The 18,934-nt window shown below is 37.2% G+C and overlaps 1 protein-coding gene across 2 annotated transcripts in view; it reads right to left on the bottom strand.

Annotated features, from left to right (window-relative positions):
• Nucleotides 1-18,934, bottom strand: part of PRKCE (protein kinase C epsilon) — a 285,219-nt gene that overhangs the window by 94,965 nt on the left and 171,320 nt on the right. For both annotated transcript variants that reach the window (XM_033055005.2, XM_033055006.2), the window contains exons 3-10: nucleotides 14,151-14,310; nucleotides 12,960-12,994; nucleotides 11,479-11,564; nucleotides 9,661-9,793; nucleotides 6,690-6,832; nucleotides 5,402-5,498; nucleotides 3,676-3,890; nucleotides 2,251-2,424 (exon numbers count right to left, since the gene is read on the bottom strand). In XM_033055005.2, coding sequence (XP_032910896.1) covers nucleotides 2,251-2,424; nucleotides 3,676-3,890; nucleotides 5,402-5,498; nucleotides 6,690-6,832; nucleotides 9,661-9,793; nucleotides 11,479-11,564; nucleotides 12,960-12,994; nucleotides 14,151-14,310 — 1,043 coding nt within the window. The remainder of the gene's footprint in view (nucleotides 1-2,250; nucleotides 2,425-3,675; nucleotides 3,891-5,401; nucleotides 5,499-6,689; nucleotides 6,833-9,660; nucleotides 9,794-11,478; nucleotides 11,565-12,959; nucleotides 12,995-14,150; nucleotides 14,311-18,934) is intronic.

Genomic DNA, 18,934 nt, shown 5'->3' with positions numbered 1-18,934 from the left:
ATTTCAAAACTATTCCTGAAGTACAATACTCTAATATAATTTTTTTTTAATAGAGCTAAAATATTGATGAGGGCAGGGGGCAGTGGTGGCTCATTTTTTGATGGGCTTAAAACAAATTTGATCGAAGCTTGCTTTTGTATTAAGCAGGAACATGAGAAATATCAGCCCCAAGAATATTTCTTTAAAGTAAGGAAGCTAGATGGAATTTAAAAAAAAAATTAGATATATAGGCTAAAACCACACTAGTGTATAATGTTGTTGTTAGGCATTATTTGGCACAATTTCTGAATTCCAAAATAATTTAAAATATTATCTCTTAGCTGTCATGATAAATATAGATTCGTTTAGTAAGTGACACTAATGAAAAGTCTGCTTCATGTAAAAAATAAATAATACTGAAACGTACTTACTGTAAAGAGCATATTAAGCAACTTTTCTGCAGTGTCTTCAGCTGATTACTGAAGGAAAACACTGCAGCACATAAAGTCAAACTTCTACATCTGCATTTTTGTGGAAGAGGAACAAAGCAAGTAATCTCATTACGTAAAGAAAACCTCTGAGTGCTTTGACAACGAATACTGAGTCAATCTCCTCCATTAAGTCAGGGTGTATACGACAAATATGCTCTACTTGAAATGTAGAATTTAATTCCAGCACAATCACTCCAGGGACCAGTTCTGCTAAGTACTGCCGCCATGGCATGGCGCACAATAGCGTCAGTAACTATACACTGCTGTGAAACACTCTTAAAACCTATTGTACTACAGCCTTTGTCTCAATGAACCTATTTTAACCACAGAATATGTTTGTTCAAGCAAGTTTTTCTACCTGTTTTTCTACTGAACCTGAGAAAATCATTCAGTCACTAATTTGCTTGGTGCATTTTCATTTGTTGCCATTCATAAGTAATGTGTACTTTTAGCAGGTGTACTGTTTTTGCTTTTTCATATATTTTGGTATTTTCGTTCCTTTAAAAAGAATTTTTTGTAAATTTTTCATAGGACATACTCAAGAAAATCCCTCAATTTTTCAACTACAGATTTTTAATTTGATTAGGTATATCTAGGTCCAGTTTTGATCTAGCTTGGTAAGAGACACTAGCCTATGACTTGCAACTATAAACCACTTCAGTATGCGTTCCTCTGAGCTCAAGAAAAGCCACAAACTAGTTTCTCTCTGTTAAGAGATCTGGGAAGAGAGAAGACAGTGAGAAGAACTCCTGAGTATCTTTGATGAATGGCTTTGGAGAGCAGGGGGGAAGGCAGAAAGCATAGTACAAAAGAGCAGACCAAAAATACAAAAGAAAAGAAATCTCCAGGAAATCAGAGGAGTAGCAGAAGAATCTTCTGTCATAATTTGCTTAATGTACAACTGATCTTTACCAATGTTCTGACATATGATTCACATCAGCTGTTGATACATTTATTTACACTCCAAGGCGTGCACTCAGACCTAAAGGTCCCTCTCTGTTCACAGAGTTTATACCTCACCCCACTACAATCTTTTAATCACTTCTTTCATCTGAAATGGCATGCTTAATTCTAGGTATAAATTTTAAAAATAATATGTTAAAACATTTTAAGAGTATGTTCACACATATAATAAAAGTCTGAATGTGAATCACCCTCCACAGATGTATGTGGATGCTGTCCTGGGCCACTGCTTTGTGTGAACTTCAAAGCAGATAAAATGCTAGCACATATTTACTATTTTAAGAACTGTATAATCCCATTAATTGTTTGTTGTTTCAATATTCAAACCACTATAATCTTGATCTGACTAGCCGTTTTCCTATGGCTTTCCCACTGCGCTTTATCTCTGCTGACAACTTTGTTAGAAGACCTTTTAGTCAGAGCTTTTCCGCAATTCTACACACAACTATTGCACACTGGATGTTAAAAACATTTGTCCTTAATTCAACAAATTATACACCCTATTAATGTACCAAAGAAACAGAAAATGGCACCTCAGTAGGTGCCAAGCCTCCTCAGTAGATGCCATTTTTATGTATTTTATGCATGTGGGTTTTAAAAATTTTTTAACTCATTTACTGCCATCTCCTGGTACTTACAAGGTAATAGTAGCTATGCTTTTTAACAGCAGCCAGTACTCCTGTACAATACCACTGAAATGCCGAAAACTTAATAGAAATATTTTCAAAATATTGGTCCACTTTTTGTTTCCTTTCAGTCTGGAAACAGTCAATGTTATTCCTTGGGCAGAAGCTGGTAAAAGACTGATGTAGCTTACCTTTGTCTGGAAGCAGCAGTAAAGTTGTGTTAAATACGGATGTTTCCGTGCTAATGCCAGAATTCTCTTTTCTGTCATTGTACAGTCTACGTCATCATCTTGGAGTATGACATCTTTCTTCAAGACTTTCACTGCATATACTTCATCTTTTCCCTTTAGCTCAGCTAACATTACCTAAACCAAAGAAAAAGAAAAATGCTTTTTACATATGAACAACAGATGCCATAAAACCAGGGTTTCATTTGAGTTTGACTGCACTGAAAATAGAAAGACAGTTCCATACTTGCCTAAATGTAGCTGCAGTTTATAAAATAAAGTACCATAATTTCAGAACCATATACCTCTGTTATTCTTTAAATTTGAAACAGAAGATATCTGTTCTGTTTGTTAGTTAAGAATCGTAATGAGTACCTATTAGTGAGGTCTCCAAAACTAAACAAGGAAGGAAGTTGATGTAAAATAGAAATTTATTTCCCACTTTTATCTCCCACTTCTGGTAGTGAGATTTGAGTGTGATGGACTTTGTATACAATCCAAAGTTACCATTCCAGATGCTTTCAAGTTGTTGATTTTAACTACTACTATTGTTTAAGGTCCAGGTCCTATATTCTGTTTAAGGTCAGGTCTGGCTTGGAGCCAGGATAATCTTCAGAGAAAGGATTAGAAAACAGGGACACAAAAGAACTGCTTCAGCCCTGTTCCCCTGCATGTGAAGTTCCCGTAATATCAAGGAAGGAAGAGTGTACTTCTGAAACAGATTCATATTTCAGTCCACCTCTGATTCCATGGTGCACAGTAGTGTGCAAAAAAAACCTATGAGCCCTGTAAACAGAGCAATGCCCCTTCCACCCTCACCAATTCCCCACTCTGTGAAGGTCTCTGCTCAGTTACATCTCTGCTGCTTACACTGTATTTTGGACAGCTGTCTAAGCCCTGTCATATCTGAGTGGAAAACGCTTCAGTTCTGCTTCCTCCAGCACTGAACACACCCACTGAGGAAAAACAAATACACACAATGTTCTGTGAAATAAGTAAACTTAAACTGAGAATTATCAGGAAAGTGAATTAACCCCACAGCATTATTCCTGGTCTGATTTTTCCTGCTTGGCCACAAGCAACTTTGTTGAACAGTATGTAACTGCATGTCTGTGTGTCTTCATCAGCCAAATCCCGGAATAATGAAACACTGACATTTTGTTTCAAAAGGCTTGACCCTGGTCAACAAAGTGAGCTACAGCACAGACAAGGCCAGCTCATCAGGAGACTGATACTTGTGATCTGCTGGATGAAAGAAAACCCCTAGGCTGGAAGCACTTTATAAATGTCAATACGAACACTTCCAAATCAGTACAGTCAAAACCACCCCTGAACACTAGATTAAAACAAGAAAAAGAAGAAAAGAAGGCGGAAAAAAAAGCTACCCACCTTGCCAAAGCTGCCTTTTCCTAATACTTTGATGAAGTTGAACTCTTCAAGACCTATTCTCTTGCTCTGGGCCTGTTTGACCTCCCCATTTTCACCATTCTCCCCAGGTTTGTTAAGCTGGTTGTCTGTTGACGTTGTGGCTGTTGCTCTGTGCTCCTCTCCCCGATTGTCAAAAGATAATGCTTTCCTAATGTTGTTTTCCAGCTCTTTGATTTCTGTGGAAATGTGAGGAAAAGTTAGTTTTAGCCAACCCTCTGACAACCAGCCTTTGTTAGTCTGTATCACAGTGAGGAGGGACATTCATCATCTCTGAATGCTGTGTTTTAGAGCATTCTGTGCTTTAGAATACATATTTAGCAAACTGCTTCTCCACCTTACAGTAATCGGCCAAACCCCTGCTCTAACAGGAAGGGTGGCCTTTTAAAATGAACTTAAGAGAATGACATATCCAAAACTTGAAAGATAAGTCAGAATAGTAGCCAAATAGTTGTTCTAGAGACTTTGGGTGTTCCTGCACCACAGAGAAGTACTTTGTTTTGAATATCCCTATCTTCCTGTAGCACTTACTCATCTTCCTGCTTAAGTATTTTAGAGCTGTGTCTTCAAAAGTTCAAAGGATAGTTGGGCGTCCCAGTCCTTGAAGTCAACATGAATGGAGCATCTTATTCAGCTCCAGCTGTTATCACAGCCTGCCAATAAAGTGTTTGACCACTTCCTAGGGCTGCTTCAAGCAGCAATTGTGTAGATCTGCTAAATGGTTCTGAAGGTTTCTCAGTATTAAATACAGAGAGTCCTGGTGACTAACAGTCCTCAGGGTCTGCCCCGAGCTCCTGCATGGCACTGCCTGAGGGCCTTGGAAGCAACAACTTCACTGGACAGATATAAAGGTGAAATTAAAGAGAGAATTTGGACAAACTTTTTGTTCTTATTTTAAACAAAAAATCAGTATTTTTAAAAATCATGATTTTATGAAAACAATGTTTGTGAAACCAAAAGGTTGATAAATTTAAATCCGTTCTGGTTTTGGACATCAAACATTTCTAATATAAAAAACCAATTAGATCAGACTCAAAAAATGCTGCTGACATACACATTCTGTCAATCTGCTTAGCTCAATGAAATCAGGTCATATCAGTGAAGATTAAAATGTCTGTGTCCAAATCTATGCATAAAATAAATTGCTGAAAGGAAACATGGTTTTAAGAAGCCTCTAGAGACCACATGGACATGCTAGCACAGCCTGTCTGGATGGCGGTTTTTATTATTACAAATGTTCAACATAGAATTACAAGGAGCCATTTTTATCTCAAAAACTTAACAGATGGGTTTTCAGGTAAATAAAGGCTCTCTCTCCCAAGTTCTGTGTTACTATTTAAAATATTTTCCAGAACATATAAACAGAATAGAACATATAAATTACCTGCATGAATACATTTCGTTGACAAGGGCCCATGTAGTAAACTTAATACATCTTAAAATGACTGTTTTATAATTTTCCGTTTAAATGCCACCTAATTTCACAGATTTAAATTAAATGAGAAGCAGGGCTTTTTAAAAAAGATTTTACACTTCATAACTTTCAATGATTCAATTTCTAGTGGTAACTGCTTTGTTGATTTGCATCTACAGAAGCTCATAATCATAGATTTTTAAATTATTTTTTTTTTTACTCCAGGAAAATGCGTGACAAAATATGTTAGATAGGAAATAAAAAGATTTGTTTGACCTTGATCACATGGAGATGTTGGTGCTGATTTCGACCTATCTTCTTCTGACGACGCACATCCCGGAACTGGTGGTTGAGTCTCTGCACCTGCAATTAGCTAAGAACAATTCCAAAAGGGGTACTCAGCTGTGATCTTTCTGTGCCATGAGGAAATTTAATTCAACAACTTCAGTTCAAAAGTAGAATTATGAAGGAAAGTGAAGATCTTCTACCCTGTGGATTCTCACTGGCAGAACCTCAGCCATACAGTAGATGGCATCACACGAAATGGAAGCCATAATACATATAGAGAAAAATCAGGCAACTGAAAGAAAAACAGGTTCTTAAGATGAAATAAATGTAGTGTACCTACCCAGTGAGTGAGAAAGTTTTGAGAAGCCACTGTGAGTCTATTCATATTTATCTAGTAAATACATTTAACTATAACATGTATCAGCAAGCACTGCAAACTACTCACGCAGTAACAACATGACAACACCTTTTCCCAGGAGTGTCAGAACAATTAATGCATTCTTGAGTTCCCTAGGTTTCTGCAACACTTTAAAACAGCATGCAGGAGATCCCAGTATGCAATACGCAGGAAAATGAACAGCAGCAACTGCCAATGTTTAAAGAAATTGTGGCACAAATTGCCTATTTCTGTGAGACCGATGGGTCTGTTGTGACAATCATGCAAAGAGAGATAACAAAGTGTGGGCCCGCTCTCATCCAGAATACACATCATCACTCAGGTATAACTCCATCAGTTTTGGATGTTCTTGGGGTGACCTATGCATTTTATTTCTAGAAGAGCCTGGTTATTCCTACAAAAGGCACGATAACTCCAGAGCAGTCACCTGGCAAACATCTCTTCATGACAATCAGCACATTGCTTGTTTATCAACATTTACGACACTATGGAGTGGTGCTGTCTGCCAACCAATCAATCAATCAATTACTCAATGCCAATTCTGAGCCATAACATGCTCAATGCCATAACATTTATATTTTTAACTGTTGCCAGACATAATCTGTCAAATTTCCTTCCTCAAAATTAAAAAGGGAAATCCTTCCAGAAATTATAGACTCGAGATCTGCAATGCTGTGCCAGGTCAAATTAAATTTCGTATCAAAGTTTAGAATAGATAATTTACGCTCACAAAACAAAACTCTAAGTCTTAGGTCGGTAGTGAGGTATAAAAAATTACTGTGCAAGTCATTGGAGTAGGACTCAACCCCAACTAATAAAGTTACAATACGATCATAATTATCTGATTTTTTTTAATGTGACAACACATAGTAAAATTACCTTTTTCCTCCTCTGCCCACTATTAGTGATCTTATCTGGAGTGACTCCAAGATCTGCAAGAACTTTAGCTATGCCTCTAGCATCCACTCCACAGTTTGGTGCCACATTTGTTTCACAGCGTCGATGTACATTCATCTTGCAAACTGCAATGAAATGCAAAGTAATACAGTAAGTTAAACACTGTCTTGGCATGCACCTGCCTAACCTAAATCAGATCTTATTGGACCTATCAATAACTTTTTCAAATAAATACAATCTCAGTAGGAAAATACTCAGCTGGATTTGAAGGTATACTTCAATGCTAATATACAGTTATTAATCTGACTGTCATTCTTCTGATATGATAATGTAGAATAGCATTTTCATATAGTGCCCAGAACAGACACAGGAACAAATGAAACTATTGAATGATTCTGTAACTCTTAAATTAATTTGAATTAGAAGAAAAGCCCTTCAGACCTTGGATATTAACTATCCATTATGGAAAGCAAACATTAAATCCTTATGTCTTATTGCTTCTTGCACTATTTTACTGAAGTAGATTAACTTCTAATGTAGGCAGCCATAAAATTGACAGTGCTTTAAGTTTTAATAAAAAATTAAGGGTTAAACACCTACTTTACTTAGATGGCAATCCTGTTACTAAGCTCTTTCCCCGAAATCCCCTGAAACTATTATATCATTATGAGAAGAAAAGGTTACTTTGTTTCCAGATTATGGGGCAGAGGCAAGAGTACAGCTCCATTAAAACCCGTGGAGGGTGGATTTGTTAGGAGCAAATGGCATTTTATCTGAGACTTCAGTGCCCTCTTGTGGAGCAAGGTATAAAGAGAGTACAGCTGCAAGTGTGATTAAATCCTACATAAATATTCAATTGCTTGAATTCATCACTTCTTTTTTTTTTTTAGAGAAAATGAAATTATAAAAATATATGTTGATAAAGTTAGTTTTCATTATATTTTTCATCAACAAAGCTTTTGTTTTACAGCCCCTAAAGAAACAAAAAAAAAGCACAAAACACATTTGCCTCTGAGACCCCAGGCACTGTATCTGGCAATAACCATATGCCTCAGAAAGCTGATGACCTTCCTTTTTAAGTATATTTCCGCTCATAAGAAGAGAAAAAAGAAATTTTTAAACATTTTATTTTCAATGAATGTATATTCAGGGACAAAAACCTCAGCAGCAGCAAGTAAAACATTACAGCTAGGATCCATAAAAGCGGACATTGAGGAGCCAAACTGCTTGAAATAGAAGGAAAATTTTGTGCAGTCCAACTTTATGAACATATTTTGCAAGAAGATGCACAGGAATAACCAGTGGAAAAAAAACCTGAAGAAGAACAAATCTGTTATATGCTTCTCATGGTGTTAATAATCATGCTGGGCAAGGAAGTACATCTCTGAAGAAGGCAGTCACTCAGCATTTGTTAAAGAGAAAAAACCAAGCACTGAGAAAATGATGTTTTCATTTCAGATGAGTTCTAGATTTCATGCAGAGAACATTGCATTTTTATAGGCAATAATTTTATAAACATGGAGAAAGCAACACAGACACTCTGCACTATTGTTTCTATGCATCTGCTACACAGTATGAGAAATAACAGTTAAGACCAAATGAACAGTGTGATACTTGAGTTAGAATATGAAAGAGAGCTCATGAATGCCCAGACTAGGCAGAGAGATACTAAAGCTCTGGTTAAAAAAAAAAAAAGAAAATCGAAGGGGGAAAAAAGCCCAGATTTAACTGAAAAGTCTTCACTAAATGCATCGTCACCGTAATTAAGACAGCATCGGAGCAACATCTTCAATAGTTGCAAAGTAACAGCATTTAGAGCCTAACACTTCCTCACCATTCCCTAGCTGGAATCACAAGGGAAGGCTTCAACTTCAGAAGTCCCACGGTGTATAGTTTTGCCAGGAAAGAAATTTTCTTCTTTCCCTTGCTGCTCAGCAACTTGTGACATGAAACATCAGGTCTGACCCGCACCTACAGTTATGTGTGTCATCCTAAATACTGCAAAGAATGTATTTTTACAGATAATGTATTTACACATACATGTGTGATCCTGTGTTTCTGCTGTTGAGAGGTGTACACAACATGATTTCTGTATTTATGAAGATGGATCTATACATTCCAAAGGCATAACAAAATCAAATGCTTATCGTTCCACTAGGCACTAATTCTTAAGAACCTGATAATCATTTCCTTCATGACATAATTTCCTTCCATCCACAAATTGAAGTATTTTATTAACTATCTCTAAAATATGACTTTACTTTGCAATTGCTCATACTCTTTTCTCACTCATCATATAGATCTGCTTGAAACAACGAGACACAGAACAAAACATTTTTGGCAACCAAAATGTCACAAATGCACCTTCCAGCCATATTTTCATATACAGTTCCTGTACAGAGTACACAGTCCTTAAGAGGCAGAACATAATGAATCCTTTATTTTCTGGAATAGAGGGACTAAGCAGACCATCACAAAGGATGATTTAGCTGGCCATCAGAAACCTTATATTCTGGACATGGGTACACAGGACTGGTTCTACCTACTCTAGCCAATACAAAATAGCAATTTGTGAAAATGGCATTAAAGGGAAAAGTAGCTAGAATATTGATGTTTAAAAACATTAATAAACCTGAAAACACAAAAGGCATATAAACTGAAGGTATGTAAATTATCATATTCATAATTTTCTGTTAACTTCTAATATTCTGTGTGGCAATGAACCTACACAGGAGTGAGTGTAAAACGTCTTTCCTAATGTCTGACCTCTGCATCTGTTTCTGACTGGTGCTGCCAAAAGTGTAACCATGTTCTAACCACGATTGAAATCCTTACATTGCTCCACTACTCATTTTCTATTTATTTCTGTACATGCTGATGCAGTGACTTGAAGCCTTTCCAAGTCTACAAGTCATTCACAAAGAAAAAGAAAAGCTCTGAAGTGGTGCCTTACCTTTGCATTGTAAACCTTGTCTCAAAAGACCCCAGAGCAATGAACCACAGTGGTCACAGAAGGTGGGCACTTTGTAATTGTGAATGCTGAACTTGTGAGGCATGTTGACACTGAAACGCTGGGATCCCACTTGCTGAAAAAGGACAGCACAGCATATTTCATTTTAATTAATTTCTTTTCAATTGGTGTATGCTGAGGCCCTGTTGCATTTTGAAACCACACAGAATTCAAATGAGATGAAATAGATCTGTGCTCAGATGATGACCATTGCATTAGATATACTCCAACCCCAGAATACTTTTCACTACTTTATCTGGGGAAAATAGGGGGAAGGGCTGCTGTTGTCCAAGAGATAAAGACTAAAGTCTACTTCCTGGTACTTTTGGGAACAACAAATACATAGCTATCAGGAAAGATCTCAATGTGGAAGGCAAGGAAGTCACTCCCAATTGTTTTAGGAACATCAGGCCAAACTAATACAGGACTAGAAAAAGAAATATATCATAAACTGTTTCCCTTTTCATATCCCACTCTACTTTGGATTATGACAATGACAATAACAACCTGTTGCATTCAGGTATTCCAAGGCATGATTATCTACTAATTAAAGGACGTCATTGATAAGTTTTCATAGTGGCCATTGCACTGCAGGAGATTTATTTTTATGTTTTTCCTTCCCTTTTCTATTACCACTGGCTTTTCTCCAGTGATCTAGTACCCATTCTAAACAATGAAACTATCAGCAAAGTATGCAAGTCTCCACCAGTCTGGAGCCTGGGAACATAAACCTGCACAAGATTTTGTATATTCCTGTGAGCACTACACAAAACCAGCACTAGCCCAATGCAGTCCTTTATCACAACTGCACATGATCACATTTTGGATGTAAAATACTGGTTGTGGACCAGATATTACAGAATGGTTCCAGTAAGGAAAATGCTAGTGAATTGCATAGAAAAAATGAGTTCACAAGTTAGTGCCTCAGTCAAACTCATGTTAGTTGAAAGAACAGATTACAACTGCCCTGTTACATATGACTCCAATTTGTAACTTAAAGGTAGGCTTTTTCAATCATATGAATGTAGGTTTCTAATAAATAAAATTAAGAAATGTAGTTTTTCTGTGTGGCCAAGTAACTGTGATCACCCAAAGACCACCTCACCTAGCCTATGATGAAAGAGAAACAGGCCCTTGCTGTTGCACAAAAAACCAGGACAGGGAGCATACATGTGCTTTCCTGTTGAAGCAAAAACTTGTGTGTAAGAAAAATCATTCACTGTTTTTACTCAAGGGTTAAAACTGTTTAAAAAAACATCACTGCATTTTGACAGTTTGGATGCAGTCTTTGTTAAGGTGAGACTTTGCAAGCAAATTCAGGTCAGTCTTTTATGTTGGTGCCAGATAGCCACCCAAGCATCCCAGCTCTTCTATCAGCTGCTGATGGCTCAGCCACACAAAATGCAGCCAGGGGGATGAGGGATCCCAGCCTGCTTCTTCTGAATTAAACTGACAGGACTTGTATTAACTTAGAAATGGAGAGAGAATGTTAAAAATGAAAAGTAGTGGAAAGAGCTCTCTGAAACTTTGAGCCCAGATGTTATAGAAAGTAAACCAATCAGAAGTAAATTTCTGTATGATAATTCCCATGTAAATGAATTGTTATGGCAATCTGGCATTCCAAGGTAAAAGCTATACCACAAAATGACCAGAAGGGCACACAAAAGCCTGCAACATCTATTGATTAAACAGAGGAGATGACTATTTTGAACAGATCAAAGACAGATTTTTATATAGGAAAATTAATTTATAAACATTTACCTCATCGTGAGTTTCCTGTTTTTTTAAGCCAGCACACTTTGTTATTATAAGTTCATGGCATCTCTTGTGAACTACACAAGTGCAAACTAGAAAGACAAAAACAGATTAAAGAATGGGTTTTCATGAAGATTAATTTTAAAGCAGAAGTCTGATCTCAGAAGATTAGACCACTGGGACTCGAAAGTCTGCAAGTGACTGGTGGAGATTTGGTGAGTCCTATGAAATAAGTTGGTTTATTAAGGCAGAAGATAATGGACTTTCAAAAGACCAAATAATTTTAAGATAACTAAAGCATATCCACCAAATATCTCATCTGTAAAATGGAATGTTCACCTTCTGAAATGTGAACCACAATTTTTCTCGATTTTTACATGTGATTTATTTATCTGATGAAGTCCATGATCTCCACATTACATGATACACAACAGAAAAACAATTCCTTTGTAAAGAGCTTCCAAAGGAAAAGAGATATAAAGATAACTCATTGTAAAAATCAAAAGATAAGAGGAAAAAAAGCCAAGTCAAGTATTCTTTCTGTAACACATTATCATAAGTTACTAGCACTGAAAGGTTTCAGGAGGCAAACGTTTTTTCAATATACATCCTGATTACTTAATCAATGAATAACATTTGCAGATTTGACAGGTAAGATAAACAATTACTAGGTAAACACTTACTGCTAAATTCAAGGTCATTAAAAACCCTCACAGGGAAGTAATGAATTTTACTTTCTCCAGTTTTGGTCATTGTTGTAAGAAATAAAAATTAGATCAGAAGTCAAGTTACTTCTCCAGGTACCTCTATGTGTTAATACAGTAATTCTTACCATACCATTTAAAGCTCTATTTTAAAAATGGTATTTACTTATTTACTACGAGATTTCATCAAGTCTTTTGTAACTCAAAAATCATCACTAACTTGATAGTTTCTACTTGTTAGATAAGAGTTAAGTACTAATACATCATCCCAAGAGGCGATTGCATAAAGAAGTAGGAGTACAAGAAATTGAGCTGAAAAATGGGAGATGAAAATGAAGCACTTGTGCAGTCTTCACTATAACCTTCTCTAATGATGACCTCTATAATTATCTCATCTATTTAAATTACAGTCTTCACAATCACCTGGAATTTTTAAACACAGAATATTAAGCAGAATAAAGAGTCTCAATTTTAAAATGCAAGACTTGGAAGAAGCCAACATCTGCAGATATGGTTCCCTAGATGGATATACATGAAGAGATGTCTGGGATCTGATATTCGGGGCTGTTAGTTGAGCTCCTACTTCACATATGAAGTATATATGTTTTGAAAAAAATTACTGTGACTTGATGCAAAGATTGTATACTTGTTGAGACAAACTTATTCTGATCATCTTGTGCTAAATTCTTAGCATTGTACATATACAATGCCTGATAAAAATACATTATTATTTATATAACATAATAAATATATTTAAACTGTCCTATGTAGAATTTCTCTTACCTTGACATTGGTATCCCTGTTTTCCTATTACACCCCTGAAAAAGAATAAAGTGTTTTAGAAAACAAACAGGAAATATTTTTAAAAATGCCAACCTTTTTTCCCTTCCCTTTACTGGACGTGCATATGTTTAAAGAAAAGCTTCTTATAACCAATCATCTGATAATTGCATGCCTGGACTGAAAGCAGCTCAAAGTGGGAACATTTCAGCTGCTGAGAGGTAACAGGAAGGATGAGAGACCATGAAGGCAGTCAGAAGTACAGACACATTTACTATAGTGAAACAAAGATAAAGGGTGCATGGAAAGGGGACAAAGTGGTAAATAATCATCCAGCAGACCTCTAAACAGATTGTATTTGTCAATATGGCTTGAAATCATCTTAGACAACATAAAGCCTAACCTGCAGGCGCTTTTTAGAGGGATGCAGTTGAGTTCAAGCACGTTTCGTATCATTTTACATTAAAAAAGACTGATTCATTACATACTCCAAAGAAATATTTATTGTCAGTTACATCAGGTCTAATGTGTAAATCAGTATCTCTAGGTCACTTTGGAAAACATCAGGAGCTGCTGAAAAATAACTGAAAACTGAATGTCTCCACCACTTCTCCCTGTCTGAATATTGAAAATACTCAAAATAATGTAAATAATTTCTAAAAGGGAGTTCTTGGTGTACATTGTAATAATAAAGACCCTGTACACAGAGCACTGAAATCTCTCTGTCATTAGCAGCATCATATACCCATATTCCATTAACTTCAGTGGGATGTAAAGGAGCTTTGCATTTCTCGGAAGAAAGATGGTGGTTCTTAATCATGCAACAAAGAATTCTGTCATTGTGACAAAATGTAAAGGTCTAACATTGAGTATAAATCTACACTTAGGCACTTACATAATACTAGACTGGTTGTCAACCTAGATTTTACTGTGCACTAGATAGGGAAATATGGAACTTTGTGGCTCAAAGGAGAAGAACCACAAATACAACCAATTCTAATACTTGTGATGGGAGTTTAACAGCCTTCTAGTATCATCTGCAGCACTGTTGATAGGTTAATGTCAAAACAAAGAGGAAAAGAGCTACTGCTCGACACCGTTTTCTCTTCAGTGGAACTGGAAGGTTTCTAACCAATCTCCTACTAGCTCCCCACTCAAAGGTGCAAAGACAGCAAAGCCAAAGTCACTCCATACCATATAAAGTCTCTGCAGTGCGAGCAGTATGTTGGTTGTCTAAGGTAGGTGGCCATGAACTTGTGTCCATTGACCTGATGCACGCGGCGGCGCACGGCACCCTGGCGCTTCCTGGGGCGCATCCGCTCCCGGAACACACGCTCCTCATTGTCCTTGGGGGCTGAAACACAGGGAAAAACAATCAGCACTGGCTGCCACAGACACAAGGCTGGGGAAACCCAAATGCTATGCACAGGTAGATATTCTTCAAAAATAAAAGTAGCCCTCTGTACCCCACAGTGCAAAATAACTTCCTGAAGTTTTGGGTAATTTAAATTCATTTTTAGCATCAATTAGCAGAGGGCAAAGGTTTTCATTGCCTAGTACAGGAACTTCCAGTTCTTCTAAAGCTTCATCTGTAAATGCATGCTAAATTGGGATTAAGTCCTCTACACTTTATCACTATCAAGCACACTGACAACCTCTTAACAGTAATTATACAGTTAGATTCTCCTAACAGCTCAGACTTTCACCTCACTTGATCTTTAGGAGAAGAAAAAGATCCCAACACCCCCATATCCCCGCACACTCAGAAAATGCTGATACAAGTGCAAGAAAGCTGAGTAAAAATGTGTATTATCATGCAGAACAAAATATTCCATCCAGAATTGACTACTTTGTAGCATTCCTGATTGAGATCTGAGCTTCAGGCTCTAATAACCTACTTTGATACTAATACATGCTCAGCAAAATATTGAAGAGAAGGAAGTTGTTCTTAACCAATTCCTATTCTAATTGTACATAAGATTTAATGGTAGAGGAAGTATAAAATGAAGTTGATATATTTCAAAGTGAAAACATTTTAAAAAAAATTCTTCAGAGTGCATTAGGTCTTTCTTTTTAGGGGTTTTTTTGGTTGGTTGGTTTTGGGTGTTTGGGGTTTTTTTTTTTGGTTTGTTTGGTTTTTGTTTTTTTTCTTGACAAGTATCACTAACACCATTATAGTATTCTGAATGCATTAAGCAAAAGTTGAGGCTGAATTAGCAACAAGACAGATTTTACAAAGATTCCATGAGCCACTCATGCATCAGTAAACTAGAATATAAGACTTGGATATGGGGACCATATTCAGTCATTCATTGCCAACTCAATCTATGTACTTAATACTTTGGTGCATGCAACACTTGGATCTGTAGTTAACACTTATAATTCTTTGAATTTCAGCTACTGTGAACCACTACGATGGCCTAAAAACACCAATTTTGGTCTGCTGCAAGCTTTTCTGTACACAATTGAGTTATCCAAGCAACAGAAGAGTAGCTAATAACACGTATAAAATGCAAAGTCTGCAAACAACTCAATGTATAAAAGTCTCAAATTCTTTTAAAAACATTGGAGTAAATCCTGGTTTTAGGGTTGTAAATATAAAAGGTATTGATTAAAGAATTTACAGAAAATTGTCTGAAATTAAACCAATGGATGGACATCTTGGGAAAAAAAGAGAGCACAGATGAACAAATGGAGATCAATGTCTTTCACTGCAGAGCAAAGGCTAAACTCCTTCACATCAGCAAATTTATTTATACACAGAAGAGCCTAAGCTCCATACACATTAATGTTTTACAAGCACTTCATACTCAGAGTTGGTTTTCACCCTAGGATGACACATCTGTGAGATGGCCAGAGTGGCACTCCTTTTCCATTCTAAAGTGAGCTCTGAGTAAATAAACACTGCCTCACACAGAGCTACTCCTTTTATTTATGCTGAAGAACAACCAAAAAGGTTTAGGTTGCCCTTCAATAAAGAAATAAGAAATACCAGACAGTTACCAATTATGTTTATTTTTACGTTGGCAATTTTATTTTTAGGTATTAAGCAAAACTCTAATGTCTAATAAGTATCACAGCTCCTTAAGAGAAAGAAAGTTTTTCAACTACAGTAATTTCATGACCATAAGGCACACTGGACTATAAGGTGCACCCCCTGGAGTCGGCAAAATTCGCAACTTTGTAGATCAGATAAGGCGCACCGGACTATAAGGTGCACTTTTTTTTTTTTGCAGAGAGGCTCCGCCCCCAGCTCACTCCGCGCGGTTGCTGGTCAAGGCCCCGCCTCAACCTGGCAGCCATTGGCCCCCGGGACTGCCTGGACCCAACGGGGCAGTGCCTGCCGCCCCCAGGCCTGCCTCCACCCAGCTACCGTGGCACTGCCGGCTCCCCCCACGGCTCACGGCTCGCACTTCTGGGGTGGCAAATGTCGCAACTTTGTACATCATATAAGGCGCACCGGGCTATAAGGCGCACTTCCGGGTTCGGGGGAAAATTTTAGTCAAAAGGGTGCGCCTTATAGTCGTGAAATTACTGTACTTGCTACATGTTCTTTGTCTTTCACAAAGAATATGTAACAAGTAGTTGAAAATCCAACAAAATATTTATTTTTCCAGCTTCTTGAATGATTTACTGACTTTACAAAGCTTCTGGAAGTCTTTTAAAAGCTATTAGAGGAAATAATTCTATATTAACACAGATCTGCTCTTTTGGTTATCTACAGATTGTAGACTTTGCTACAGTACGCACAGCCTGGCGAGAAAGTTAAAATCCAACTCTTCTGGAAAGGTTTCCCAAAAAGTTATGTGCTTACATGAAATGAACAAGATCTTCTGACAGTGCACAATGCACATTTGATATGATATTCAGTCTACATTATTGTTTTTCTCATTTTTTTATCTTAAGTGCAATTCTTCACAGAGAAAGCACTTGTAATTTTACAGAACATGAAAATTCTCCTCTTGTTTTGGCTACATAAATGCAATATCATGACACTGGGGATTTTTTTGCTTGTTTGCTTTGTTTCTACCAACAAAGCCTTAAAACTAATTTGACTGCATTAGTTTCAATTCTATATTTAATGCTTTAATGACATTCCATTTTTCCCTTCTAGTACCTACAGTTTAAGTAGGACCGTGAAACAGTATCCCTTTCAGAAATGCACTGACTTGAAAACAGATACAAGCAATACATCTGAAAATATCAGATTAAATGGCAGGCCTCGATTATCAAAAATCACTTCCACACAAACAGCATCACTGTGTGTGAGCAGGAAGCTCCTCTAAGAGCTCAACAAAATGTGGTTTCCTTGGTCTATCTTGGAAAATGTCCATTGGCCAGTTGGCCTCAGTCTCTGCTGCCAGTCTGCTGCTCGCCTTTTGTCACTAAGACTGGCACTTGGCCAAGCCCATGCACCATGCCCTGCTTTAGACTAAAAGCACACAGATGAACTGCACAGATGTTTGAAAGCATTGACTCTGCCACTACCCACCCCTCATTATATCCCTGTGTACAGTCCCCATCTCATCAGTCAGCAGCAGTACTGCTTTAGAGGGCTTGGAGCAGCATAGAAGCATGGAATCATTAAGCATCATAGAATTTCCAATTATTAAGATTGGAAAAGATCTCTAAGATATCTTAGTCCAACCACTAACCCAGCACTAAACCATGTCCCTAACCACCACATCTACATGTCTTTTAAATATCTCCAAGGATGGTGATTTCCCCAGGCAGCCTGTTCTAATGCATGACTACACAATATGCTAAGAAATTTTTCCAATTTAGACCTCCCCTGGTACAACTTGAGAGCATTTCCTCTTCCATCAGTACTTATTTGGGAGAAGACACCAACTCCCACATAACTCCACCCTTTAGAGAAGTGAAAGGTCTTCTCTCAGGCTCCAGGCTAAACAAGCATCTGACATTACAGTGCATGACTGACCACTGGATAACTGGACATGAGCCTTTCATCACAGCAGATGAAGTCACAAAAGAAATTAGCTCATCCACAAGCTTAACACTAACTTCAAGTTAACATTAAGTTCAGTCACTTATTCACTGTGACCCCATACAAACATATAAGCAATGCTTTCCCACAGTCCCCAAGCAAAACACTGTTACAGCTTGCGTAAGACTGGATTTTAGGAAAAAAACTTTTTACTGAAAAGGTGATCAGGCATTGGAACAGGCAGCCCATGATGTGGTGGAGTCACCATTCCTGGAAATGTTCAACAAAGGTTCATATGGCACTTAAGTACATGGTTTAGTGCTAAACATGGAGGTGCTGGGTTAACAGGCAGACTTGATGATCTCAAAGGTCTTTTCCAACCTTAACAATGCTGTGATTCACTCTGCTGTTTTGGGCCACAGGCGTAAAATCAGACAGGAACTGTCCCAGGTGACTCAGAAGCATATGATCACATCTGTTCTGGCTCATACCCAGGGTTGTGAACCACTTATTTCTAGTAGAACTCACAATAGTCTATATTTAAATTAAAATCCATTTATCTCGTACTGAACAACCATACTAGAGATGTTAATTTATCTGTCTGAAGACATCTACTTCAGAAGGGAACTACACTGCTCTCCCCAAATCTCCTCATCATTTAAGAGCAGAAAAGCAAAGATTAGTAAATGCTATCAGAAAGCAAGGAGTATTTGGTAAAACCTCCAAAATCTGTATGATACAGACAATTAGTGTTTTCAATGTATTATTTTGAAAATACTAGCATCCCAAGCAAAATTGGCCTTTTAAATATATTTCTAAAAGTCTTACAGACTTAGGTTCTAGAAAATACCATTAGCATACTGCCTACTGTGCATGACATTTCTATTCTTAGCAGAGGAGGTAAATTAAGTGAATTTTTCACAGTTAGAATATTAGCAAGTTTCAATATAAACAATTTCTTCTCATGGTATTTCTACTAAATAGTCACAGAGGGTTTTCGTTTCCTCAGTAAGGGCTGTTTCTTTATTTA

Source organism: Catharus ustulatus, chromosome 3, assembly GCF_009819885.2.
Source record: "Catharus ustulatus isolate bCatUst1 chromosome 3, bCatUst1.pri.v2, whole genome shotgun sequence".
Lineage (NCBI taxonomy): Eukaryota > Metazoa > Chordata > Aves > Passeriformes > Turdidae > Catharus > Catharus ustulatus.
Note: the sequence above shows the minus strand (reverse complement) of the source record. Positions and strands in the feature narration are given on the sequence as shown.